General features: G+C 58.3%; 4 protein-coding genes across 5 annotated transcripts; 1 reads left to right on the forward strand and 3 right to left on the reverse strand.

Annotated features, from left to right (window-relative positions):
• Window positions 1-100: 100 nt before the first annotated feature.
• LOC118689495 (flavin-containing monooxygenase 5-like) lies at window positions 101-4,322 on the reverse strand. Of its 2 annotated transcripts, none has more exons than XM_036387825.2 (9): window positions 4,204-4,322; window positions 3,611-3,764; window positions 3,221-3,409; window positions 2,982-3,144; window positions 2,593-2,735; window positions 2,052-2,251; window positions 1,431-1,780; window positions 1,118-1,190; window positions 101-901 (listed from the first exon to the last, which is right to left on the reverse strand). In XM_036387825.2, exons 2-9 carry the CDS (start codon window positions 3,740-3,742, stop codon window positions 556-558), a joined length of 1,596 nt encoding a protein of 531 aa, XP_036243718.1. In that variant the 5' UTR covers window positions 3,743-3,764; window positions 4,204-4,322; the 3' UTR covers window positions 101-555. The 2 variants fall into 2 exon arrangements, with proteins under 2 accessions (XP_036243718.1, XP_036243717.1); XM_036387824.2 differs by having other exon boundaries at window positions 3,611-3,768.
• Window positions 4,323-7,048: 2,726 nt separating this feature from the next.
• Window positions 7,049-10,219, reverse strand: PLPP6 (phospholipid phosphatase 6). The gene is made up of 2 exons (XM_036387826.2): window positions 9,590-10,219; window positions 7,049-7,841 (listed from the first exon to the last, which is right to left on the reverse strand). The coding sequence occupies exons 1-2, from the start codon at window positions 9,987-9,989 to the stop codon at window positions 7,471-7,473; spliced, it is 771 nt and encodes a 256-aa protein (XP_036243719.1). The 5' UTR covers window positions 9,990-10,219; the 3' UTR covers window positions 7,049-7,470.
• A 232-nt stretch (window positions 10,220-10,451) lies between these two features.
• On the forward strand, window positions 10,452-16,229 carry FAM78B (family with sequence similarity 78 member B). The gene is made up of 2 exons (XM_036387468.2): window positions 10,452-10,714; window positions 12,076-16,229. Exons 1-2 carry the CDS (start codon window positions 10,452-10,454, stop codon window positions 12,596-12,598), a joined length of 786 nt encoding a protein of 261 aa, XP_036243361.1. The 3' UTR covers window positions 12,599-16,229.
• A 1,322-nt stretch (window positions 16,230-17,551) lies between these two features.
• Window positions 17,552-26,654, reverse strand: PRDX6 (peroxiredoxin 6). The gene is made up of 5 exons (XM_036387469.2): window positions 26,477-26,654; window positions 23,825-23,981; window positions 19,396-19,542; window positions 18,782-18,928; window positions 17,552-18,246 (listed from the first exon to the last, which is right to left on the reverse strand). Exons 1-5 carry the CDS (start codon window positions 26,566-26,568, stop codon window positions 18,115-18,117), a joined length of 675 nt encoding a protein of 224 aa, XP_036243362.1. The 5' UTR covers window positions 26,569-26,654; the 3' UTR covers window positions 17,552-18,114.
• Window positions 26,655-26,687: the final 33 nt, after the last annotated feature.

The following is a 26,687-nucleotide window of genomic DNA, read 5'->3' on the forward strand; positions in this document are numbered from 1 at the left end:
TCTTGCTGTGGAGCATGTGTGCACGTCAGCCTATGGTGTAATAGGCCAGTGCTACAAGGCTGATCTCAAACCCATGAGCATTCCCACAGTACACGGAGGATCGTGACGGTGGCAGTAGCAGGACAGACACTTGGCTGTTTATTGCATTTATCCACTTAGAAAGTGTGCTGTGCCTTTGCTGCTTAGCTCTGGTGTGTGTGTGGCAAAATTGGCATGGCTGGGTTACAGGGGACAGAAAAGCCCAGAGCGCTGGCTGAGAGGGACTGGAATTTAGCCTGCAGTGAGCAGGTTTCCTCCTCTGTCCATGACAGCATTCCCCAAGGGGAGGTGCAGAGCAGGAGCCCAAGCATTGTTTTGGCAGCTGGGGAGGCTCTGTGCATCCCTAGTTCATGGTGTGGTCACAGCTGGGCCGTGCCAGGCAGCAGGAAGGTTTCTGCCACCAGAGGCTGCCAAGGGGCAGGGGTGGCCAGCCAGTCCTACAGCACATTGCAAAGCTGTCCTGGTTAAGGGAGTCACCCCAGGACAAAAGCCTTCCTTCCTGCGCTTGCAGGGCACCTACAAGTAAGCAAAAATGGCTGCCAGGATGGCCACGGCCCCGATCAGCTTGAAGATGAGGGGCATGGCAGGGGCTGAGGTGCTCTCTTCCACGGGTCGTGTCTGCAGGGGCTTGAGGATGCGCTGCTGCTGGGTGAGGATGGCTTCCCTGGCACCCTCCCACGCGCCCGGGCCCCGCAGCCGGTACTGGTACGGCGTGCACGGACCGAAGGCCACCTCCATGGCCAGCCTGGGGTCCATGAGGAACAGGGAGAGCAGGTTGGGCTTGACCCCCAGCTGGTGGGCGAGCTCGTCCATGTAAGGGATGTAATCCACCTGGATGGTGTGCCGCTGGCTCTTCACGTACCTGTGGGCAGGGAGGAGGGCAGGTAGGTGCTGAAATCAGAGCTGGCAGGTACCCTGCACACCAGGAAGGCGGTATTGGACAGACTGGACTGTGGGTAGTGTGGCCAATGACATCCCTGCCCTCTGTTGGCACACAGAAATGTGCCAGGACACATCCATGGGACAGGATGGATGCCCATGAGCAGCTGTGCCTAAGGCATCCCTGCAGGGATCTTACCGCTTTGCCATCGCTTCTTTCTTCTGCTCAATGTCAGCCTCCATGTCGTGCTGCAGGGGCAGCTCGTTCAGCCCTGGGGAGGATGAGACACAGCGGCCACTGTGGTGCTGGCCTTGCCTGGGTGCTGTGCCTCTGCCAGCACCACCGTGGTGTGTGGGCTCGCACCTTAGGCACGTCCAAGTGCCACAGGATGGGAAGGAGCAGCCTGTGGAGCTCAGGGTATGGGTGTGCCTGTGCCTCTCAGAGAAGAGGCCATCTCACTGACTGCCCTCACTCCAGGACTGCATCCACAGAGCAGGTTTGCCTGACTTACCTTTGAAGACACGGGTGGCCCAGCGACTCTGGAGCTCTGAGATGGGCATGATGGCTCCTAGGGGCTGGATGAGGCCGATGAAAGCCAGTGTTGGCTTCTCCAGATCAGGGGGGAACATGAATTTGTAGAGGGGAATCTCGTTCTCCACCACCTTCACGCAACCCTCGAGGAACGGGAAGGAGAAGCTGTATCCTGTGGCAAAAACTATGGCATCGACATCTTCCCTGGTGCCATCCTCAAAGATGGCAGATGTCTCTGTGAACTCCTGGATGTTTGGCTTCACCCGCACCCTGCCCGAAATGATGCGGTTGGGCAGATCATCGTTGACAGTGGGGTGCTGTTGAAAGACCCTGGAAGGTACAAGAAACCATTAGGGCTGGGAAGGAAGTGTCTCTGCTCCGTGTCCTGCTCCAGCTGCTGCTTCCTACTCTGGGGCAGCTGCCCCTACACTGCTCTCTCCAAGAGTCCTTGGAAGGGGCAGTGGTGGCTCCCTTAAGCATTGCCTGGACACAACAAGATAATAACCCAGTCCAAGCACAGGGAGCAGGGAATGGCCAAGCTGGGCAGGACACAGAAAGAGGCAGAGGATCCCTTCTTGGCAGGGGGGATGTTTGGTGATACCTGTGCTTTGGCTTGAGGCCGTAACGTGAGTGATCAAACCTGGCATTCAGCTTCTTCTCCATGTAGTCGCATGTGATGGATGAGCTGAGCAGCCCCTGCAGGAATGTCTTCAGGCGGGTGGTTAAGATGGTGTCGATGGGGTAGCCCTGATCTCCAACGCGGTTGAAGATCCAGGCACCCCGGCGGGTGCTGAGGAACACCTAGACAAGGAAGAAGGATTGCTGCCTGAAGGCAGTGGTGGTCCTGGGAGGGCTGCCCTGCAGGGGACGTGCCCTTGCCCAGGGATCACTCTGCTTTTTGCTGCCCAAGCACTGGGTTGAGACCCAGAGGGCAGAGGGAGCTGGTGACTGGCATCTCGCAGGGGAGTGGGACCAAGTCTCAGTTGCTTGGCAGCTGGGATTGGCAGGAGCCAGCACTGCCAAACACAGCGAGTGCTGGCATGGAAAAGCAGCTGTGCAAGTGCCTTGGTCCTGGTGTCCCTGCAGAGCTGACAGTGTCCCACAGGGGCAATTCTGCCCACTGGGACCCTACTCCTGCTTACCTGCTGGGCTGTTTGGCTGATCTCCACAGCCAGGTCTGACCCTGAATTCCCAATCCCGATGACAACAACTCTTTTGTCTGTGAAAGCCTGAGCATCCTTGTAGTCTCGGCTGTGGAGATAGTGGCCCTTGAACTTCTCAATTCCTGTGAGCAGAAGGAGGAGGGATGCTTGGCTTCCTGGTGCCAGGTTGGAGGATCATCCCCTAAAGACTGGAGACGCTCCCTTACCCCACCACAGCACTCCTGGGGAGCACAGGAGCTCTCCTGGAGTCAAAACAAGGCAGGGAAATGTTTGGGCCAGGGGGGAAAGCAGCAGGGAGAATAGGGACAGGCATGGACTAGCTTTCTAGTGTCTCTGGTGTCTCCTCACACTGGTGTACAGGGCAGTACCTGGGAAGGAGCTGAGGGGGAGATGAGCGTTGGTGTGGTGCCCGCTGCACACCAGCACGGCGTCGAAGACGGCCGCCTCCTGCTTCCCCTCGCTCTCCGTCACCACCTCCCACTGCCCGCTGCTGGCGAAGTCAGGGCGCTTGGACACGCGGCACACGCTGGTCTGGCACAGGACAGCGGCGTCAGGCACCCTGTGCCCCGCTCCCGCTGCCACCTCCCCCTCGGGCCCCAGGCCTCACCCTGAAGCGGATGTGGCGGAGCAGGTCGAAGTGCTGGGCATACATGCGGAAGTACTCCATGATCTTGGAGTTGTGCATGTAGTTGGGGAAGTCCTCAGGGATGGGGAAGTCGCTGAAGCACATCATCTCCTTGGAGGTGTTGATGATGACGGAGCGGTAGATGCTGGCACGGCCGTCCTCGGGGTGCTCCTGTGGGAGGGGGGCACAGCTCAGCGCTGCCCGGGGAACGATGGGGAAGGATGGCTGGGGTTGATGAGGATCCTCTTTTCATGGAGCCCCTGCCCTCAGTCTCACCCAGAGGATCCCACTATGGCCGGCTGCCGCCCCAATAACCACCACGGACCCCTGCGGTGGTGACCCCAAGCAGGACTCGAGGCCAGCAGGGTTTACCTCAAACCTCCAGAGGCCTCCGATGTCGCCGGTCCTCTCGAAGCAGACGGGCTGCAGCCCCTCCTGCAGGCAGGCTTTGATGGCGCACAGCCCGCTGCTGCCCCCGCCGATGATGGCCACTTTCTTTGCCATGCTGCGCTCCACCGTCGGCTCTCTGCCTGGGGACAGCGTCGGACAGCGGGCTTGAGCTGCCAGCGCTGCGACTGTGCAAGACTTTGAGCCTGCTCAAAGAGGTCCCAAGCAACAGAGGCAGCCCCTCAAAAGTGTGTCTCGGGTGCAAAGCCACTGCTGTCCCCCGCCAGGTGTAGACCTGGCCGGTGCTGGGTTTTGCACTACTGTGGTGCCGCCTCTGGACGCCTTGAGGAGAAATCCTACCGACTGTCAGGGAGCCCCAAAATCTCCGCGCCCATGCCAAGTCCCGGCGATGGAGGTGGCCTGAAGTGCTGTGCCCTGCTGTGGGGACCGACAGCTCCCTCCCCGCGGGTGACAGCCCCCCTGCCTGCCCTTTGCCCTCTCGCTTCCCCGCGGAGATTGCTGTAGTGCTGTCGCGGTGCCCGCTGGTGCCGGCAGCCCGGGGGACACCCTTCACCGACCTGCGGCCGTGGGACGAGCAGCCCAGGGAAGGCTGGCGGCGGGCACGGGGCCGTGCGAGGCTCTCTGCCGGGGTGCCCCGGCCCGTGAGGCCGGCCCGCGGCCTGGCTCGGTGATGCGCAGCGTCCGGGAGCGGGGCCTCCCCCTCCGTCACTCCTCCCACGGGCGCGGGGAGAGGAAGGCCGGCTCCCGACCGCCTGCACGGCTGTTCCGGCAGCGGCGGGGCCGCAGCCTCGGCCGGCGGCCGCAGGAGCCGTCCCAGGCGCTGCGCGGGGACACGGACACGCAGCGCAGCCCATCCTTGTGGTTGCGTGCTTGGTAAACAAGCGCTGTCCTGGATTTTGACCCTAGGATTATCGGGATCAGCCCACGCCCGCTTATTGTGGTACCCGGGGTGACACAGCGCTCTGGCTGCTCCAGTGGCAGCCGGCACTGGATCGCCCACATCCCCTGTCCCCCTGGCCTGGGCGTGTCGGCACAGTGTCCCCATAGCCACGGCTCACCCCTGGGCTAGCAGAGTCCTTGGCGCCAGTGGAACCCCGGTGAGAGGAGCACCACGCTGCTGGGGTGTCCCTGGTGTGAGGGTGCTGGGACCAGCAAGGAAAAGGCTGTCCCTCACAGCAGGAGGCACAGACCATGTGGATCCAAACTTGCTGCTGGCTCCTGGCACACTCACAGCCAGACAGCCCCTGAGGCTGCAGGGGAAATTTGCTCTTCCATATGCGGAGAACTGAGTAAGGCAGAAGGGCCAAGGTCTGCAGCTGAAGCGGTTTTAACCTTACAAAACTCATAGTATGTTTGCGGTAAGCTTAATAAAGCTCTTTCTGTCCCTTGCTGTCAGCAAGGGCTGATCTCTGCCCGAGGCAGAGACGCTGAGCTGCCAACCCACACTCTGTGCCTGCCTGTCAAAAGGCATCAAAAGCATCTTACCAAGCAAGGGATCAGCACAGGAATGGAGAGCTGGCAGCACAGGCAGTGCTACTCTTCCTGCTCTGCTGTCGGCTGGCTTCTGGCTCTTGCAAGCTCTGCACAGACTGCCCAAGGGCAACAGGTACTGGGGAGCTCTCTGAGCTCTCTACCACTCTGCTGTTGCTATGAAACCTCTGTGCAGGTTGTCTCTGAATTTGCCCTTCTCCCTGCAGGAGGCTGCATAGCCTTGGACTTTACCCCCCTGTAGCTGGACTCAGTACAGAAAAACCGTGCTGCCGGGCACTAGGGGCATGCCATGACATTTTGGTTTAGGTTGGTATTTGGTTGGTTGATGTCTGTGGAAATTCACAGTTCCCCATACCTGGCAAGCACCCAGGATGCAGATGGTGTGCAGCAGTGCCTGCTGTACAGTGTCTGCTCTGGGATTCCACAGTGGGCAGAAATGCTGTGGGACAAGTGGGGCAGAAAGCTCCTCTGTCCTATCATGGCTGCACCCACGCTTGGAGATGACAAGCATGGAGAGCAAAGGTCTCTCTGGTGGAGCTGCAGAGAAGCACAAAAGAGCTGAGAGGCTGGCCAGGCAGCCTGTGACCCAGCAGGGCTGTGCAGTGGGGATGGTGGGTGCTACCAGGGCCTCATGGAGTGTCATGCAAGTGAGTCAAGAGCCACTTTTTGGCACACGCATGTGTGGGAGCCACACATGCACAACAAGCCCTGCCCACCCAACGCTGCCCACCCAGAGTGTGCCACCTGGCTGTGCTCCCACAGCCACCACAGGGCTGGTCCTCTGCCTTGGGGCAGGAGGGCTGGCCAGAGTGTCCTGGTGCTGCTGTGCAATTGCCAGACTGGCCCAGCTGGCTGCCAGGCCTGCGGTGCAACCCAGGGGATTATTTTTTGGTCACTGCAGCACCAACCCAGACCTGGAAGCTTCCTTGTCTCACCCTGTCATTGGGTCAGGGCTCATCTCCAGGGGAACCTTGTCATGTCAAGCACTTCCATTTCAGCCCCTGTACAAGTGACAGTGACAGGGTGCTCGTACCAGCAGCCATCAGGCTGCTCCTGCACACTCCACCCAGGAGAACAGCACACTTAAACACTGCTTGGTCTTAATATGACTTAATTGGCACTTTGCCAGGGCCTGAGTGCACTAATAGACCTCAATGACCACAAAGAGCCTCACCTGGGCCCAATCCCTTTACTGACGTGCCAGGAGCACTGTTGAAGCTGATTATGTGAGCTCAGTCTAGAGCCCTCACTCCCTGCCTGGCTGTGGTCCCTGCTGAAGTGTGTTTTATGATTTTCTGGCTCAGTCTCGGCCCTAGCTCATTAGAGAGGCTCCTTGTGGTCCCCTCCTGCCAAGGACCAGCAGCCCTCTGTGAAAAACAGGCCGCCAGTGGTGCCAGGGGAGGAAAGCCAGCCTGCCTGGAGCACAGGGAGCTGTGGCCATGGTTGGCAGAGCCAGGGCCTCTTGCTGGAGGAGGTGCAAGCAAGGCTCAGACCTGGGGCTGGGTGTATTTCTGGGCTCTGGGAAGGGGCTGGCTCTTGCAGGACTCTCTCTGCAGCCTGGAATATGCTTTTGATTGGGAATTGCTGTGAATGCATTGTACCCCCTGAGAAACTGGAAACCCTCTGGAGGGCAAAAGGAACTCTGGGGAGCTCTGGATAAGAGCTTCAGGAGCAGGCTGCTGCTGGGGGCTGCTCACTGCTGCCCACTGAATGATCAACCCTTCAGTGCCACTCTCCTTTCCCAATGACTCTGGGGGCCATGTGCTTGACATGTAGCCTTGGTGCAGCACTTAAATTGAGAGCAATAGGGAAGAGATTGCTTAGGGAGGCAAAGCTCTGTCTACCTCTGAGGAAAGAGCCCTGTGGGTCCCCTCCAGGCAAGTGCTGTAGATCAGGCTGTGCAGGGTATGCTTGCGACAGCAGCATGATCAGTGTATTTATAGGATACAGATACAGGGGTGATTGCAGAGAAACCTCTGCAGAGTCACAGCTACCACGTACACCATGGGCCATTGCAGGTGCCCAGAGAGCATGCAGATTCACAGTATGAGCAGCAAGCTGCCGGCTGGGTGTGCTGAGCCCTCCCCAGGCTCTGCAGAGACTGCTTTTGGTCACCAGAGAACAGTCAGCGCAGCCCCTGCCTGGCAGCCCACGGGAGGGCAGGACAGCACCAGACATCTGAGTGCAGGCCCTGGAGCCTGCAGCACCGCTCGTGTGGAAGTCTTGGCCGGACTGACGGGATTCAGGATGCCACTTCAGCACCAGAATCCCGTCCCGTGTGTGCTCAGAACGGCAGCACACGGCCCCTGCCTTGTGCCGAGGCCGGCGGGCGCTCAGCGGCTCCAGAGCGCGAAGAGGGCGGGCGCGGTGGCCGGGGACAGCCAGCAGTGCTCCACCACGCCGTAGAGCGCGTAGCCCAGCAGCAGCCCGAAGAGTACGTCCGTCATGTTGTGCCTGCCCAGCATGACCCGGGAGATGCTGACGATGAGGGCCCAGAGCACCACGAGCACACGCAGCGGCACGGCCAGGACCAGGTGGCGCAGCACGAAGCGGCAGACGAGAGCGGCCCTGGTGGCGTGGCCCGAGGGGAAGGAGTACTTGTCCACCGAGATGGTGACGAACATGTCCATCTTGTTGTGCGTGGGCCGCGGCCGCTTGACGAGCCCCTTCACCACCGACACCATCACCAGGTCCAGCAGCAACGCTGGGAGAGACAGCAACAGGGGTTACTGAAAGCAGGACCATCAGCTAAGGGCCATCGGCCGTCAAAGCTGCCTGAAGGTGATGTTTTTCCCCATGGCTGCAAGACCCAGGCAGGGAGAGCACAGCACACAGCTGCTCTTGGCCTTCTGCAGCAGAAGGAGCACATCCTCAAGCTCTGCTCCTCTGCACACATGCCTCCTGCACCAGCAGCCCCTTGGCCTGCCACAGCCGACAGGGCCCTGCCCAGCCTGCACCCCAGGGCTTTTCTCTCCGCAGAATCTGATCTTGCCACGACTCGGGGGCCAGTCTGCTCCTTAATCTGAGGGCAGCAGAGGCATGAAGTCCCCAGAGCTCCCTTCCTGGCAGTGCTGACTCTGCACTGCTGTCTGCCCTGCTGACCAGGGTCAAACTGGCTGGGTGAATGATCAACCCACTCCCCTTGGGCACAGGTCAGCGGGAAATGCTCAGGGCTGGTGGCCTGCCAGGGCTCCTGGGGTCTGCCTGCTCCCTGCTGCTGGGGGTAAAGTTAACCCTGCTCTGGTTCTCAAGAGATGAATCAAGGATAAGTTATGGTGGCTTGCCCCTGAGGGCTAAACGCTGTTGTCACAGAGGAGGCAAAGCGCCTGTGGTAAATGTTCAGCCAGTATTTTGCAAGAGCAGCTTCTCATTTAGGGCAGAGGGTGCTTTATCCATCCCTGTTAGCTCAGCTTAGCACAGCACCCATAGCCAGGGCTACTTCTTGTTGTGTAAGAGATCAACTTCTGTTTGTCCTAAGACACATTTCTGGACACCAAATCTTTTGGTCACTTCAGTTCATTTCCTTTGGTTAATCATTTAAGACCAAATTTTTTTTTTCCACATGTAAAACTAGATCAATTGCTTTTTCTCTTTCTACACAGGATCTGGGAATTCAAGTTGGACACAAGGGAATCGTTCTTCCCCACAGGGGTGCTGCAACCCAGGAACAGATCCCCAAGGAGGTGGGTGGCTCTTGCCCAGAGCACTGAGGTGCTGGGACACCTCTCCTTGGAGCAAAGGTTAGGCTGGAGGCATCCGGTTCTGCTGTGGGGCTCCAATTTAACCACGTGCTGCTGGATGAGAAAGATGCACAAACCTATTTCCCACCAAGCAAATTTCAATTCAAAATTGAATGTGAGATCCTAATTATTTGCAACTTAATACAAGATAACAAGAGAGAGAAGGTCTGGTGTCCTAGAGCTATAACAGTTTCTAAACATGCAAAAATTAATTCTCTTAAATAGATCTAGGCTGTTCTGTGTGTGTGTGAAATACTACAGCACGCAGGATTAAAAGTCGTGCTTTAAACCAGGTTTCCTCACTGGCTGGAACAGAACAATCCACGAAGGCCCTGTGGGCAGGAAGCCAAGGGTCTGTGTGCCAGAGCAGCTTTTCAGGGAAAGGCCTGGTGTCTCAACACTGCACCTGGAGCGTGCTGTTGTGCCAAGCGTGGGGAGCCGAGAGGCTTCAGCCCCGAGAGCGTTTTGTAACCGCGAGAGCAGTTTGCAGTCGGGAGTTTGCCAGTGCGTGGTGCCAGCTGTGCCAGGTGACTCGTGTCGCTGCCACCACGCCCTTAGGCCGCGGGGTCACTCCTCTGCCACCGGCAGGCATCCCGGGTGAGCCCGCACAGGCTGCTCAAAACCAGCCGGTGCTCTCGGGCCTTCGGCTTGCCCAGCTGTGCCCCATCCCTCGGGTCGCCCTCCCCAGCCCCGGGGCGGGCCCCCGCCTCACCAAAGAGCAGGTTGAGCAGCACCTCCCTGGCCGCCGAGCTGTCAGTGTGCCAGAGCCCGTAGAAGGTGCCGAGCACCCAGGGGATGCCGTGCCCCGACACCTCGATGACCTTCATGAGGGGGCGGGCACTGCCCCAGGCCGAGCCCTCCCCAGCGCAGACCCCCAGGCGCTTGGAGGCCCAGAGGTCGATGGCGAGCAGGGAGCTGAGGGCGATGCCCACGAAGGACGGGTTCAGCTTCATGCAGTCCTCCTCGGGCAGCGGCGCGGCGGCGGCGCCGGCGGGCTCCCTGCGGCGGGACGGGCTGTCGGGGGCGGCGGGCCCGCGCTGGCTCAGCGACAGGAACTCCAGGCGGCCGCCGCTGCCGGCGCGCCGCTCGCGGCCGCTCCGGGGGCTCGGCATGGCGACGGCGGGCGGCCTGCGGGAGGCGGGCGCCGGTCACCGCTCACCCGCTGCCAGGCCCGCTCGGGGCCCGGCATGTCCCCCTGCCCGGGCCGCTTCCGTCTCCCCCTCCCCGCGCCCTGCCGGTTATCCCCGCCCCGCGCTCCTGCCCGACCGGGGCGCGGTGCCCCCGCTCTCGGCGCGTCCCCCGGTACCGGGCGGCCCCGGCGCCGCTTCCGCTTCCTGTTCCGCTTCCGCCCGTGACGCGCGCGCCGCTGTCGCCGCGCCCCGCCCACCGGCGCGCACGTGCCCGCCGCGGCCGGCGTACGGCGGCCGGCGAGGGCCGGAAGAGAGGGCGGCAGCGCCTTCGCCCTGCCGGCGCCGGTGCGGGCGCCGTGCGGCGGGCGGCGATGCGCGGCGGGCGGGCGGCGGCGGGACCGGCCGCCCCCCCGGGCCCGCGGTGACGGCGGCTCGGCCGCGGCCATGGGGTGCCTGCAGAGCGTGGCCTGCAAGGCGCGGGTGCGCCGCGAGCAGATCGTGGTGTCGGACGTGTCGGCCACCATCGAGCCGGCGGCCACGGCCATCGAGGAGAGCTCGCCGGTGGTGCTGCGGTACCGCACGCCCTACTTCCGCGCCTCCGCCCGCGTCCTCATGCCGCCCATCGCCCGCCGGCACACCTGGGTGGTGGGCTGGATCCAGGCCTGCAACCACATGGAGTTCTACAACACCTACAGCGACCTGGGCGTGTGAGCACCGCGGGCACGGCGACACGGGGGGTTCTGGGGGCGCGGGGCCCGGGCTGGGAACGGCGGGGACTCCCCGGGGCGGGCACCTGCCCTGCCCTGCCCTGCTCCGCCCGCAGGCACCGGGAGCTGCACCGGGCATTGGGAGCTGCATCTCTGGCATTGGGAGCTGCATCTCTGGCATTGGGCTCTGCACCCCGGCATTGGGCGCTGCATCTCTGGCACCCTGTGCTGCTGCCCCAGCACCCTGTGCTGCCCCTCTACCCCACCTCTGCAGCCACACACGGGCAGCACCTTCACTCCAGCCCCACTCCCTGACCCCACAGTTCCTGCCCCTCGGGCCCCACAGCAGCTCCCACACCATCCTGCTGGCCCGGACCTCGCCTCTCCGAGGGCTTTGTGGCCGCTGTCTCCCACCAAGCATCGTTTCTTCTTTGGGACTGGGACTGGAGCATGGGCTGTGCTGGGGGAGTTGCCCCCTTGGCTTGTGTTACAAGAGGGGAAGGTTGTGGTGCTGGGTAGAAGTGGCAGCTGGAAAACAGCCTTTCCCAAGGCTGAGTGTGACTTGTGGGGATGCTGACGGGCAAAGCTGTTGGCTCTCTGTCTGTGTCTTCTGCCTTTGGAAAGGGGTGATGTGAGAGGGGAGATGTCCAGAGGGGTCTGTTCTGCAGCTCGCTGTGGGCTCCTGCTGCTGCTGCCACCGTTCTGTGGGTGCTGGGGGAGCAGCAGGTCCTTGTGCTGCATCCTTGTATCGCCACAGATTGGTGCACGTGAGGCATGGAGCACTTGGGGACGTTGGAGTGAGTGGGGTGATCACTTGGAGGGATGGCACAAGTGTGGCCCCAGCCCCTCTGCTGCAAAGCTGCTCCCGTGTTATTGCCACACAGGCCTTGCTGTAGCCCCACCATGTTGGTAGCATGGCCAGCAGCAAAGATTTGGGCTGAATCCTCCCCACCAGCCACATTGCAGGGATTTAATGGTGCCAGTGGCAGGCTTAAGTGTGGGATTCAATTGTTGTATGTGTCTCAGTGTTTAAGGCATAAAAATCACAGACCTCCTGCAGGAAGGGGCTGCTGAGGGGCTGGACTGCAGCTGGGGGACAGGGATGGCTGTTCTCCAGCACAGGAGCTGATCAGGGAGTGAGTGACCCCAGAGAGACTCAGCAGTGGGTTTTGGCCCAGTCAGTTTAATTGCAGGTTAATTAAAATGGCATTGTGTTGGCAGAGCAAAGGCTCGAGCTGGACGTGCTCAAGGAACCGAAGCTGAATTTGTTCTTCAGGGCTGTCCCTGAGAGTTTGCTGCAGGCAGGCAGAGGGTCCCTGTGCTGCCATTTCCCTGCTCATCTTCCTCTTCCTCTTCACTAGGTCGAGCTGGGAGCTGCCTGACCTGCGGGAAGGGCGAGTAAAAGCCATCAGCGATTCGGATGGGGTGAGCTACCCCTGGTACGGAAACACCACAGAAACCGTGACCCTGGTGGGGCCCACTAACAAGATCTCCAGGTTCTCGGTGAGCATGAACGACAATTTCTACCCCAGCGTGACGTGGGCCGTGCCCGTGAGCAACAGCAACGTGCCACTGCTGACCAGGATTAAAAGGGACCAGAGCTTCACCACGTGGCTCGTGGCCATGAACACCACCACCAAGGAGAAGATCATCCTGCAGACCATCAAGTGGAGGATGCGGGTGGACATTGAGGTGGACCCCATGCAGCTGCTGGGGCAGAGGGCGCGGCTGGTGGGCAGGACTCAGCAGGAGCAGCCGCGGATCCTCAGCAGGATGGAGCCCATCCCGCCCAACGCACTCGTGAAGCCCAACGCCAACGACGCCCAGGTGCTCATGTGGAGACCCAAGCGAGGGCAGCCCATCGTGGTGATACCTCCCAAGTAGGGCGTGCAGCCGAGCCCCTGGCTGCCCCCAGCCCGCTGCGCACGGACAGGGCTGCCCAGCCAAAGCTGACCCCTCGGGCTCTCCTGCCTTTCTTGTTGTGCTTGGAAACGTGGCTCCTCCTCGGGCAGAAATAGAGCCTGGCTGGCACAAGGGTGCAGAAGAGGGTTTGCTGAGCTGGAGGATTTCCTGGGAAGCGGAATGGAGTACTTGCAGCTGGCACAGAGGCCGTCTGACACAAAGGACTCGTCTTTCCTTGCGGGGTGGCGCGAGGAACATCAGTGTGGTTGAACTGTGCCCGTGGCAGATGCTGCTTCCCACCCAGCCAGAGGGAGAAGCAGAGGCTGTTCCTGCTGGCAGCAGGGGCTGCTGTGGTCCCCGTGTTCCTGCCGTGTCCCTGCCATGTCCGTACCTATGCATTTCAGATCCATGATCCCCCCCTCGCCTGCCCGCTGGGACCGGGCGGGAGGGCCGGCAGTGGGGTGGGACCGGGCAGTGCTGGGGGCGGGCCAGAGCCCGGTGCTGGTCAGTGCCACCACCCGGGAGGAGTTTTCTGCAGCCCGGGGGCAGCGGGACACGTTTTGCATGCGTCTGGGTGTGTTTGGAGTAGTTGTGAGTGTAGGAGATGCCATAGCTCTTTTCTGTCTTGGGGTGAGGTCTAAGGGCAGGTTAGATGTCCTTTTGTTGTAAGGTGCACTACTAAGTCTTTGCATCCCTCAGCCTCCTCTCCCGAGCCCGCTGGCCCTTCTCTTTCGGGAGCAGAAGGATTGTCAGCCCAGTCCGGGTGGGGAATGGGGGCGCTGCCGTTCTCCCAGCCCGGGTGCTCTGGGTGTGTGTGGGGTACTCAAACCAGCCCACAGGTACCCCTGGACTCGCTTTGCTTCACTGCAGACCCCGCTCCCTTGCTAGAAGTTGGGTGCTTGCTCATTTTCCATGCAGATGCTGCTTCATGTGGAGGCCTCTTCCAGCCACCCATGGAGCAGGGTGGCTGCTGGCTGGGCCACCATGCTTTGTGGTACCTCCCCAAGCTCTGTGCAAGGCAGGGATGTGAGTGGAGGCTGTTCAGGGCAGGCCTGGATTTGCTTGGGAAGGAGGAGCTGAATGTGCTGCCTGGGGCTGCCTCCTGCTGCTGTGCTTGGAGGGGTCACAGGGGATTTACTTGCCTTTCTCCTCACTCCTTGCTGCCTGGATGGCTGGCACTGGCTGGTCCGTGGGGCAGCACGCTGCTGTGGGATGCAGCTGGCAGTTCCCAGGATCTCACCCTGGAGCTGCAGCAGAGGCATAAACCATGGCTGTGCTGCCACTGCTCCGGGTGCTCCATCACTCCTGGGCTGGTGCTTACAGCTTTTGCTGCTTTCTCTGCTCTGTCCTCCCTGGCATGAGCCCTGCAGCTCCTCCAGCTCACAGCCTTGCCTTCTTCACACTGCAGGGAGGCTGTGCTGCCCTGGGGATGCAGGTCATTCCTGCTGGGAAGGTCCCTGTGCTATCCCGCTGGCAGGACAGCCTGGGGCGGAGTAGGGTGACACTTCCCTGCACCCCGGGCCCTGCCAGCACAGGGGCTTCCGAGGCATCTTAGACCAAAAATCCCTGTGAAATCCCCGTGCTATTTATTGCCCTCAGTAGTGTTTGCTGCTGATCCAGTTCTTTATGTATTTTTCCTCTGGGAGCGTTTCCTTTGGATGCCCTGGTGCAACAATTCCGTGTGCTGGGGCCGGCGCTCCCGCTGGGCTGGGAACCTGCTGCTTTCCGTGCCTGGGTGGGGTTCTGCAGGGGGCAGGCTTGGAGGGAGAGAGGGCTTTGAGCTTTGGTTTGCTGTGTTTTTTGCAGCAGAGCTCCCACAGGGAGCTTGTGGTGTGGGAAGATGTCCTGCTCTTGTGAGACTGTGGTTTTGTCCTGGTGCGGGACTGATGGCAGCTTTTGCCATCACTGATGTTTTGTTTTTCAAAAACTGTGTGTGGAGAGGGGTTAGAAACTTGAAATACAATTTTCCTTAAGGACTGGGGGAGGAGGGGTAAGTACCTTTTGGTTTGAAGTAAGACAGGTGTATACTTTTGACCCAGGGGGACAGAAACATCTCTGGCAGCATCAGAGCTAAAACGCCAGAGGAAGGGGCTCCCCAACAAACAGGTGGCTCCAAGGTGGGCTTCCTGCTGGGAGAGGATGCTGTGTCTAGAGGCTGTGTGAGCCAGCTCCCCAAAACCCACGGGAAGTGGCTGCAGGCTGCTGTCAGCCCAGGGAGCTGCTGTGGCAGCACCGTGGCTCCAGTGCCTGGGAGAGCAGGGACACTGCTGCAGGGATGCTGTTGGACTCAACATTGCCACCTTTTGGGATTTGCTGGCCAGTCTGAGCCTTGGCACGTGGCTGATGCCATGACACTGAGACAGCACTGGCTGAATTCCTGTCCATGAATGTCTGCAACATCCTGGTGCCAGGGTCAGGCTCCGTGCCTGGCTGTAGCTGTGTGCCTGATGCCCCAGGGCTGCCCCAGCCTGCAGGCAGGTGTTGGCTGAGCCCTGGGGCTGTGCCTGTGTTCACCTCTCCAGGCTTCTGCCAGGCTTCCATTCCTGCTCCTCTGACAGCTGGATTTGATGCACTTGGTTTGGTGCATGGGTTGTCTTTGTGGGCATTTCCCCGTTAAAAAAGAAGGGGGAAAAAAAAAGTTTGCAAAAATTGTTTGCACAGAAACACATGCAAACAGCGTTTACAGAAATGTGCAGGCATTTTGCCTGTTGACAGAGGTGCGTGCTCACACCTGGGTGGAGATGGAGCTCTGGGGCTGCTGGTGCTCAGAGGAAGGAAGGAGGGTGTGGGGGAGAGTTCCCATGTATGATTCTGAGTTTGGCTTGTTCCCTGTGGCTGGATGAGCACTCAGACTCCTGGGCTTCCCCCCACGGGATGCTCTCCCTGTGCCCCCCTTCCCCACCAGCACCCCGTTATCTCAGGGAGGGGCAGCCCATGGAAATGCCCACCCTCATGCTCCCTGTGCCCTGAGCCTTGGGTGCCCCTTCCCCTCCTTCCCACCCTAGGGTCACTTATTTATTTATCTATTTATTTATTTAAGTTATTTATTGGTATTTATTGACAACTGGAAGTCGGGAGGGGGAGCTCATTTCTGCTGCACAGTGGGGGCAGCTGGGCCTCCCCCACACCCAGCCCCTGCCTTTTGGGGTGCTGCTGGGAGCACCTCTGGGGAGGGATGCTTGTGGGTCCCCAGGCTCCCATCCCCTTTTGGAGAGGCAGGGGAGGCAAGAGGAGCACACCGTGCCTGCAGGGAGGGCACCCGGTGCTCACCCCTCCCTGCAGAAGCTTGGAGTGCTCCCTCCCCTGCCCATCCCTGTTTACTGACCCTGCCTCCTGGTGCCTCTCCCGCTGGATTTGCTGTTTCCAGCCCCTGGAGAGGGTGGGAGGAGCCAGGATGGATGAATGTCACTACAGAGAACAGACCAAACCAGGTATTCTGCTGCCGCGTGGGGAAAATCAGAGAGGGAGAGGAAAGCTGGTTTTGCAGAGTGCCTTAAACACAAATGACTTTACCCAGTAGGGGGCTTGGACTTGTGTCTCTGGATGTTATTACCAACTCGAAAAATGTTGCATTTCACTTCTCTGGGATTAAAAGAAAACTACTCGAGCTGTATTGGAGCCAAACCTTGTGTTTGCTTGAGTGTCTCTGGCTGGTTTGTACCTGTGGGGCCATGGCAGCACCAGGGAGCAGGCAGGAATTCATGGAATTTCAGTCTGCCTCAGCAGTGGCACCAGTGGCTGTCCCTGCTGGCTTTAAGCCCTTGGGTCTGGTGACAGGATTTGCTCCACTTTGTCCTGACTTGCAGGTGGCTTCTGTGCTGTCCCAGAGAGGCTGTGCTGGCCCTGCAGTGCCCTTCCCCAGGGGATGCTCTGAGCAGGCTGTTGGCACAAATCTGCCATGGGGCTGTGTCCTCACACCTCCAGAAAACTGGGCAGTTGGTTGGAAAGCTTGGAGGGGGCAGATGTTCCTTTTTCCCTTAGGAAAGCAGATCAAAGTGAGGGAGCAGCAAGAAGCCCAGGAGTTCGTGCAGCCCAGCCATGGGAACTAGGAAAGCTGCCAGCTTGATAAAGCTGAAAAGCTACACTGAAAAAAGATGTTTCCCTTTTGAAATTGTACATTCCCTCTCCCCTTTCTTGCAGAGTGGAAGAGTGAGAACAAAAATCAGCCCAGAGACCAACTGTTCCTATCTTCCAGTCAAAATAATACATGGGAATAATAAGGAGTTTCATAATGAAGGTTCATTTAAAAGCCATTTGGGGAAATACACCAATATTCACTGCATAGCTCCTGAAGGCAATTAAAAATTAATAAATCTCTTTTTTTGGGGGGGAGGGGTAATGAAAGAGGGTTGTGGGTGCTGCCTGAGGTTTAGTCTGGAGGGGGATCTCACTGCATTCGGTGCTTTGCTCACCTTGAACATCAAACCTGCCAGTCCCCACTTGCTGGGGGGGTACATTTGTGCCCAAGTTAGCTGATTTCTTCAACAGCTGCTCCTTTTGAGCATTGCTGGCTGTGCTGGGCACTGAGGGGTGCTGGCAGCCACCCTATGAGCTATTCAGTGAGCAGCTTTCTTTCCTGCTGTTATATTAAAACATTGCTCATTTCTTGACAAATCCCTGAGAAGGAGGTGTGGGAGAGCAGGAGTCTGCAGGGATCCTGTCGTGCCTGCTCATGCCCCAGGAGCAGGGAAGGACCTGCCCTGCAGCCAAGGCCAAGGCTCAGGGACATTGTTCCTCCCCAGCAGGGAAAGCACAGCTGCCTTGTCTGAGAGCGTGTGCCCTGGGACAAGCTGTCCCTCCAAAACTCCTTCCTTGCAGAGCAAGAACAAGGGCAGTCTGTGCTGCTGCCACCCCCTCCAGAGCCTGGGCACAAATCCCAGCTGGTGCCCACAGGGAACACAGCAAATGTGGGGGACAGACAAGGGACACTGCGGGTAGTACTGAAGGTCAGTTTATTTGCTTGACTCCCTCTTCCACAAAACCTGGAAACCATCACCTTCCAGCAAGAGACAAGAAAGCAGTTAAGAGGTGAGAGATTTAGCTCTGCAGCTCCTCCCCTACTCATGGAGCACAGGTTAGATGGCTGCTCTGAAAGGCACACAGCAGCTTGGAGCCCCCAGAGCTCCCTGTCCCAGCAGGACACCCCTCCTCACCACGCCTCCAGGCTGGCACCAGACGGGAGGGACACCAGAGCAGGAGCCCTGCAGTCCCCTCTGGGCTGCTCGTGTGCTCCTGGCAGGGCCGGGCTGAGGCAGGAGAACACCCAGGGGTTGGTTCTGGGGGGTGGGAATGGAGGGACAGGAGGGCTGGTTCTGGGCTGGTTCAGGAGGGCTGGTTCAGGAGGGCTGGTTCAGGAGGGCTGGCTCAGGGCTGCCATGCAGCAGCAGTGTGCCAGGACAAGGCTGTAGGTGGTGTGGTGTCAGAGGGGCAGGAGCTGGGCTCGGGAAGGCTCTGGCATCCCAGCAGGATGGACAGACAGACAGCCAGCCAGCCAGCCCTCACTCTGGCTGTGGGGTGTAGCGCAGGTACTTCTTGCCTGAGGGCAGCTCCTTGGTGAAGACACCTTTGGGGAAGAGCTTCTTGGCCTCCTCGTCAGGTAAGGTGGGCACGACCATGACGCTGTCACCGGGCTGGGGAGCAGATGGGGACAAATGGGGACAGTCAGGAGCTGGCAGGGCTGGGCACGGGTGGCACTGCCCCCCTGTGAGTGATGTCCCATGCCTGGAGCCAGCAGTGAGGGCAGAGTGGGAGCTACACCAGGAGCCACGGGAGATGTCCAAAGGGAGAGCTGTGCCACCTGCCAGCCCTGCCAGCGGCATCCCACAGCCATGGCACTCCCAGGGGAACAGGGAGGGAGGAGGGGGGAGGCTGAGCCTCTCTGTGATGCTGGATGGAGCACAGCTTGCCCTGGTCTGCTCATCCATTCCTACAGTTCAGACAGCCCTGGGCAGCTGGTGCTGGCTCCCCCTTGACTCCAAGCCCTGGGGAAGATCTGCTTTGCTGGGAGGTGGCTGAGCTGGCCCAGCCGACTGGGGAAACCTTCAGAGGTTTCCCTCTGCCTCCAGCTGCTGCTTCCCCCAGCCTGGGTGCCCCTCCAAGGGGGGCTGGCTGCCATTTCAATGCCTGTTCCCAGTGCCTGGCTGTGAGCTTTGCCCTGCTCCTCACCTTCCAGTCCACAGGGGTAGCGACCTTCTTGTATGCTGTGAGCTGCAGGGAGTCCACCACTCTCAGGATCTCATCAAAGTTTCTCCCAGTGGTGGCTGGGTACAGGATAGAGAGCTTCAGCTTCTTGTCAGGGCCAAAAACGAACACCTGAGCACAGGGAGACAGTGTCAGGGGCTGGGCACATTTGTCTGATTGCACTGCTGGATCTGCTCAGCCCTGATGCTCCTTCCTTTCCCAGGAGCTGCCTGACCACAGGTGTTGGGACAGGGGAGATGCCACAGAGGGGATCCAGAGAGCAACTGATGCCTAGGGGATGGGCTTTTGCTCTGGGAGCTCCTGTGTCCAACACCAGCTCGTTTTGCTACTTGTGCCCTTCTAGTGCAAGCACATGAGGGGAAAGGGAAAGCCCAGCAGATCCAGCAGTGACAGAAATGAGTTGGGACAGGCACGACCAGAATTGGTGGATCACCATGACAGAACCCAAGGGAGCCAGCCCAGCTCCTGGGGGTGGCCATGCCCATGCAGGTGAGCTGCCCCACAGGCCCAGGGCAGGCTGGCAGCCGTGGCTCTGTGCTGCTGGGCAGGCCTGGTGCTGTGGGACAGGCAGGACTCACCACTCGAGCTGTCAGGGGCATCCCGTCCTTGTCCTGCTCGTCCGGGTCCAGCATGCCCAGCTTGACAGCCAGCTCCCGGTTCTTGTCAGCAATGATGGGGAAGGGCAGCTTCTCTGCAGGCTGCTCCCCGTTGTAGGCATTGATGTCCTGCAGGGACAAAGCCATGGGATGTTCCTGTGGAACCAGCACAGAGGCAGAGGCCAGGCAGAGCCAGGAGCTCCCTGGCCCCAAGGCCTCGGGCTGGGACAGCACAGCCAGGGTTCATGGCCTTCCATGAGTTTCCAGAAATCAGGTGACAACCAGAAATTTTTGTGCCTCCTCGTTCTGAGGTCAGTTCTCAGGCTGTCTGTGCTCACAGCCTGGGCAGCAGCTGCTTTGCCCAGACAGTGGGCATGGAGCAACAGGGAATTCCTGCCCCTGCTAGTGACACAGAGAGCTTTAACTGAGAACTGTGCCCCTCTTCCAGCTCCCTCCTGCACTGCTGACAGGTGTGTTGGTGTCACAGCTGAACTGGACTGTGCTCCTAAGGAGTTGTTTCTCTAGTGGCAGAGCAAACCAGCTGACAAAGAAAGGCCCAACACTCCACAGGTCTTGTGCAAGGCACCAGTTCCATCCAGTGAGTCACTCACAGCTTACTTAACTAAAGGCTCTCAAAAAACTCCACTGGAAGCCTGAGTGCAGGTGCTGGGATGCTGCTCACTCATTTCTGAACCACTCCTGGCACAGTAGAGAAAACCATCTCCCTCCACAGCCCTGGAGGCTCTGCCTTGTGAACATGGTTTATGAGGCTGTACTGATCCCAACTGGACCTGCTTCACAAATACACACAAAGAAATGTATTTTGAGCATCTCCACACTTGGTTTGGACTCAACTAGAGCATTTAAGTTATGCCTGGGGTCTGCAGTGCCACCCTCCTAGGTCACAGGGAGCCCCAGCAGTGCTGGGAGGAGCCTGCTCAGGGCAGCACAGGCAGGGCAGCTGCCAGCATCAGAGCAAGCAGACCTCAAGGCTCTTGCCCCAGGACAGGGCAGCCTGTTCCTTCCACCCTCTGCATGCTACAAGGAGACAAAAGTGACTGCAATGCTGCTGTGAGGCTCCCTCATAGGGCTGTGCTGCATTATCAGCTCAGCTGATAACCTCAGTGTGCAAACCCCCCTGCCTTCCCCGGGCTCTGAATGTGGGGAGCAGGCTGGGCCCTGCTCACAGGGAACCCAGGGAGGGCAGGGTTGGAAATGCTGCCCTTTGGCTCTGCTCAGAGCACACCAACAGCAGCAAGAGCAGGCAGGCCCTGCACCCTCCCCATGGCTGCTGGTGCTGACAAAAGGGGCTGTAGCCCTGCCCCAGCTGCTCAGGATGCTGCAAGCAGGTCAAGTGGTGCACTCGTGGCCAAAGGTTTCCTTTCCAGCTTTGCTCTTTGCCTGTTTTCTCCCCAGGCCTTTCTGTGTCACCACAGCTCTGCAGAAAGGGGCCACTGCTCTCAGCTGGGCTGTGGCCAGGCCTGCCTTGGAAGGAAGCAGGGAATTGGTTCTGCTGTCCTGCAAACCTGCCTTGGCAGAGCAGAGCAGGGAAGGAGAGCAGAGCTGGAGAGTTCAGCTGACGAGAAATGCAGCTGAATGCTCCACAGAGTCACAGGAGGCTGCAGATGGACATCAGCAAATGAGAGCCACCCACTCCTCTCTTTAGAGCAGGGCTGGAGGATGAGCAGAGTTTCTGAGAAGTATTGTCTGAATCCTATGGACTGTAACTTGTTCCAAAATGCACGTAATTTCCTGGCCTGGGGAGAAAACAGCCTCACAAACCACACTGTGTTGCAATAAAACACCCATGACTCCCTTCCCTAATCACTGATTTTCTTTCCAGAGTCCAAGCTGAAACCAGACATCACAGGAGGGATTGATTCACCACTGAGTCACCAAGGTGCAGGTATCCCTGGCCAGAGAGAGCACTGAAACCTCTGACAGCACAGCAGGGCCTGCTCAGGGAGCTCAGGCATTCCCCCAGCCCTTGGAGAAGCAGCAACCTCTTGCCTGGGGAGCTGGGATCAATCCCTGGCTGAGCCAGAGTCCCCAGTCCTGGAGCAAGGCTCTGTTCTGTGCCTAGGGATGGCCAAGAAGAGCTGTGACATCCCTGGCTGGAAAGCACAGCTGCACAAAGGGACACAGGGATTCCTGGCTGCACTCTGGCCCCACCTTCCCAGGCAGATCCCATCTGCCCACTGAGACCTGGCACAAGTTTCCTTATTGTTTCATGCAGGAGTTCAGCCACCCCTCCTGCCCCCTTGCTTCCTTGCAGGCTGTGGCCCAGGTAAAAGCATCTTCATCCAGACAGGGAGCAGAGGTGTGTTTGGGAATGCTGCACACAGGGTTCTGCCCACCCAAAATTTTGTTCACTCCAGGTCTCAATCCAGTGAGACCTGGAGACCTGGTCTGCATGGAACACTCCAGCCTTGTCCTCACCAGCTGGATCTTTGGCTCTGGAGGATTTTCAGCTGCTTCTGTCTGACAGGTGCTGAGCTGACACTTCCAAACCTCTGGCTCCAAGGCTTCTCCCAGCCTCACAGGAAGCTCACCACAGCTTCAGTCACTGCCTCTCCATGGTTTTTCTGGAAAGCTTTCCTGCTCTGCCTCCCCTCAGCCAGCATCAAGGCTGTTCTGCCACTTTTCCTGGTCTCACCTGAGGTTGTGCCATGTGAATAATTCCATAGGATCAGCAGAGTCAGCTCATTGTTCATCTCTTTTTCAGATCACCCGCTGAACCCCACACATCCCTGCAGGATGAAAGAGCTCAGCACTTCCCTCCAGGATGAAAGAGCTCAGCACTTCCCTCCCTTGACACAAATCCCTGCTTTCCTGCAAGAAAGAGCCTGCCCTTCACAGAGCTGACTTCATGAAAAAGCTGCTTGCAAATTCAAAGGCTTTGCAGAAGTCAGCAACACCCTAACACCTCAGCTTTGACCAAGCAGCAGATGAGTCTCCCTCACAAAAGCACAACACAAATGTTCTGTTCTGGCTAATGACATGTTATTTGCTAATTTGTCTGCTGGTTTCAGCCAGTTTGAGCAGCACAGAAATCTCATTTACTGGGATTTGTACATTGCTTTTCCCAGGCCCTTCTGAGGCTTGCTGGGGCATTGGCCATGCACCACTCAGGTACAAAGGCTGATTTAAGCAATAAGGCAATTAGCTAATTTCTAAAGCCAGTTAGTCACAAAGTAATGTCCAGCTGAGTGTAGAAATTTCTCAGCTTTAATGCCTCTTATTGCAAGCACCTCTCACCCCTGGAAAATACGTGAGAACATTCCCAATTTTAAGAGCTAAGAGAGTGGCAGGTAATTCACCCAAGGATTTTTACACTCTGGCCATTTCTGTCTGAAACACTCATTTTAGACCCCTGCCACCTCTAGCCCTGGCAGCATTCTCCCTGGTAGCACACACAGGCTGCCTTTGAAGTTTTTCTTTAGTTCCTTGCAAGGTCCTTCACTGAGTTATTCCATTCCCATCTCTTTTTAATACTCCCTCATGTCCATTTTACACTTAACATTCTCCTATTTGTGATTTTACAGTTAACATGTCCATTTGTTTTCTCCTCTCTGCCTGAGCATGAATTGCAATTTTCTCCTCACTTCTGATGCCTCTTTTCCTTTCCTGTTTTATTACAGAACTTCCTGAGGGTCTGTGGGTAGGCTGCCTTCCTCTGAGGTTCTGGCATCACCTCTACACATTTTAACCCTTTCAGTAGTGCTGGGACAGTGGTAATATTGCTTTCCTCTTATATTGATGCCTCAGGTTTTAGCTTTTCTATTTTTCAGGTTCTGTGCTGCTTTAGTGTGTGGGTCTGGGCTTCGTATTAGGGGATGGTGAGCTCTCTGCACAGAGCAGGGAGACAAAACAATTCCTGCTCTAGCTGGGGACCAAGGACAAATGATCCAAATCTCAGCCCCAAGAGCACAAACAATGTGGGCTGAAGAGAGAAAAACAGGAAGGATGGGACTTGATAACCTAAAGCTGTAATTGGGCAATTAACTCCAATGTGCACATAGAGCAGAACTTATAAAAGTGAGAGACCCCATGACCAGTCATCCATTTTGTGACCATTTTGGTTCATCTTGGGTGCAGCCCTGGCTGGGCTCTTGTGCTGCCCAAGGTGGATCCATTGAGACCTTGAATAAATCCCTACTTTATTCTTTAACTCTGTCCAGCCTCTGTTCTAGCTCAGCCTTCTCAAGGCATCACCATCAAAGAGCACCCTGGACTTTGTGGGGTGCTCCATGAAGATGGAGAAGACCCTCCCCATTCCCGCTCTGCATTTCAGCACCGCCACACTTTGGGATGCGACGCTTGTACCTCCAAGCCTGCATGGGCATTTTCTGCAGCCTTTGGAGCATGGCAGCAGCACAAGCTGGCCCTGAGGCCCCCCCAGAGCCCGTACCTTGCACCAGGAGAGGTGGTCCTGCACGCTGTCGATGGAGAGCGCGATCATCTTCACGTTGCGCTTGCTGAACTCGGGTGCCAGCTTGGCCGCCCGGCCCAGCTCCGTGGTGCACACGGGGGTGAAGTCCCGCGGGTGGGAGAACAGGATGCCCCACCTGCAACGGCAGGGAAGCAGCTTTGAAGGTCAGCTGTGGTTCTGGTTTGTGCTGCAGGCAAAGGCTGTGCTGTAAGAGCCTGAATGAGGGATGGGGGGCTCCAGGGGCTCTCCAAAATGCAGTTTATTGCATCCAAGGTGTTACAGCAGGACAGAGCCTGTGTCAGCCCCAGCTGCAGGCAGCCCTGCAGACCCTTAGTTTAGGTTACAATGCATTCTATACTTTTCTTTGCTGAGCATCTTAATACATTAGAACCAATCTATACCTTAACTTTTATCTATAGCCTATCATAACTACTATAATTACCATATTCTTGTTACTATTCTCCAATCACTAAAAGTTAGTACATTACAGTTTAAACTGGAAGTTGTTTTTCAGTTTTCTTGCAGTGGAAAATTCTGAGACCTTTTTTCTACTTGCAGCATTGGCAGGCTTGTTTGCCTGTGCTCTCTTTCTGCTTGGTAAAACCATCTTCTTGTTTGGGGTGGGTTTATCCTTTCCTCTAAGCCATAAAAACCCCTTCTAACTAACACACCCTTTGCCTCCTTGGTTATCCAGTAAGACTGGCTCAGCAATTCTTTTCTTCTATATCAAAACTTGCTTCCATTATTTCTTCAGATTTTACATTCAAAAATCTTTCTGCTAAGCATCCATATCTGTGAGACTTTCTTGTCAAACTTTCATCACTCCCAATGCTGTGCAGACTGCACAGCACGGAGTGCAGGAACAGCTCAACTCTGATAAGGAATTCCTGCCCCGGCAACTCTTCCTTCCCTATCACCAGAAACTTCCATGAGATAAGCCCTGCTCTGGGAAACTCCCTGCACCTCGCTCCCCACTCTGCCTCCAGGATCCTGCAGGAGATGCTGGAATAGCCCCTGGTGCGTCACATGGAGGTGGACACTGCTGTGTGAGGGAGGAAGTTTGGGGAGCCAGGTGTACAGTGCAGCCCAGAGACCCCACGTGTGAGGGGGTGCCTGGCCAGGTTATTGCAGAGATGGCCACTGACTCACGAGCTGGCCACTACCCCTGCACCTCACCTGCATAAGGAGACACACACAAATGTGCATCGTGCAGCTCAAAAGAATGGGACAGGACCAAGCCTTAACCCAGCTCCTGCTGTGAGCTACACTTCATTAAAAGGTAAGAATTAATCAATAGTGGGAGAGGCCAGAAGTTAACATCACATTGTGGCTCCTGTTACAATGACACAGCCACCTCAGCTTGGCAGCAATGGATTTTGAGTCTTTAAAGCAGCAAACACTAATCCTGCACCTCCCAGGTAAGGTAAAGAGTGCACAGAGAAAGGCAGCAATGCAGCCCAGCAGGACAAGCTGGAGCAAAAAGGCTCTCAGGACTTGCCAGGGACTAAAGCAAAGCCACCCCCAGCACTCCAAATTCCCTGCCAGAGACTCCTTCCACCATTTCTCAGCTCAAACCACACAGATCTTACTGCACTGATCTTCACCCGGCCCCCAGCACCACAGCAAAAGCCCTGTCTGAGAGCCTTGGGAATGCAGCTGGAGGGACGAGGTGAGGGTTCCTGCAGCTCTGCCAGGGCCGTGTGACTGCCACGGGTCACCAGGAATTATTGACGTGGAGCTCCCCGGCCATGGTGCCAGGAGGCTCCTCGGACAATGCCTGCGCTCCGTGAGCAAACAGCAGCGAGCAGGAGGGGAGAGCTGTGTGCCCGGCCGGAACAGCCGCTTCCTCAAGGGCTCACAGGGCTCTTATTCCCCTCTGCCCAAGCTCCCAATGCCCACAGCAGGGGCTGATCCAAGCCTGCCAAGCGTTACCGGGAGCGGGGTCCGGGGCGCCGTGCCCGTGTCGGGAATGGGGCAGCGGCTGCGGAACGGTGCCCGAGGGAGCGGGGCCTTTGTCACCTGGGCACACCTGGGCACTCCCGGGACACCGAGCTGTCCCCTTTGTCACCTTGGCACTCTCGTGGCACCGAGCTGTCCTTTGTCACCTTGGCACTCCCGGGACACCGAGCTGTCCTCTCTGTCACCTGGGCACTCCCGGGACACCGAGCTGTCCCCTTTGTCGCCTTGGCACTCCCGGGACACCGAGCTGTCCTCTCTGTCACCTTGGCACTCCCGGGACACCGAGCTGTCCTCTCTGTCACCTGGGCACTCTCGGGACACCGAGCTGTCCCCAGCACCGCCCTGGGCTGAGCGCCGCTCTGGCCAGCCGGGCTTTGCCTCTCCTCTGTCCTCGGGAGCTCGGCTCGCCCTCCGGGGACGATGGGAACGGGATTCTGCCCATCGGGAATCCCGCCGTGTTCGGCGCCCCGGTTCCACGAGGAAAACCCACATTTTGGAGCGAGCCCCCGGAACCGTGTGACACGGGACTCAGCGTGCAGAAGGAAGGAAGGAAGGAAGGAAGGAAGGAAGGAACGCGGTGAGCGGCCCCGCTCCGTCCCGCCTCACCGCGCTCCCCGGCGGCGCGGACATCCCACCCCCGCTCCCGCTCCCACCGCATCCCCAAGCACTCACGAGTCTCCCAGGAAGTCGTGGAAGCGGATGCGACCCTGCGTGGTGTCCGCCTCGAAGTTGGGCGCCTCATCCCCCAGCAGCAGCCCCGGCATGACTGCAGCTCCTAATGCAGCTCCTAATGCAGCTCCTGATGCAATTCCCGGTGCAATTCCCGGCGCTGCTCTCGGTGCCGCCGCCGCCCGCTCTGCGCCTGCGCGCCGCCGCCGCCCCC

Source organism: Molothrus ater, chromosome 9 (genome assembly GCF_012460135.2).
Source record: "Molothrus ater isolate BHLD 08-10-18 breed brown headed cowbird chromosome 9, BPBGC_Mater_1.1, whole genome shotgun sequence".
Taxonomy (NCBI): Eukaryota; Metazoa; Chordata; class Aves; order Passeriformes; family Icteridae; genus Molothrus; species Molothrus ater.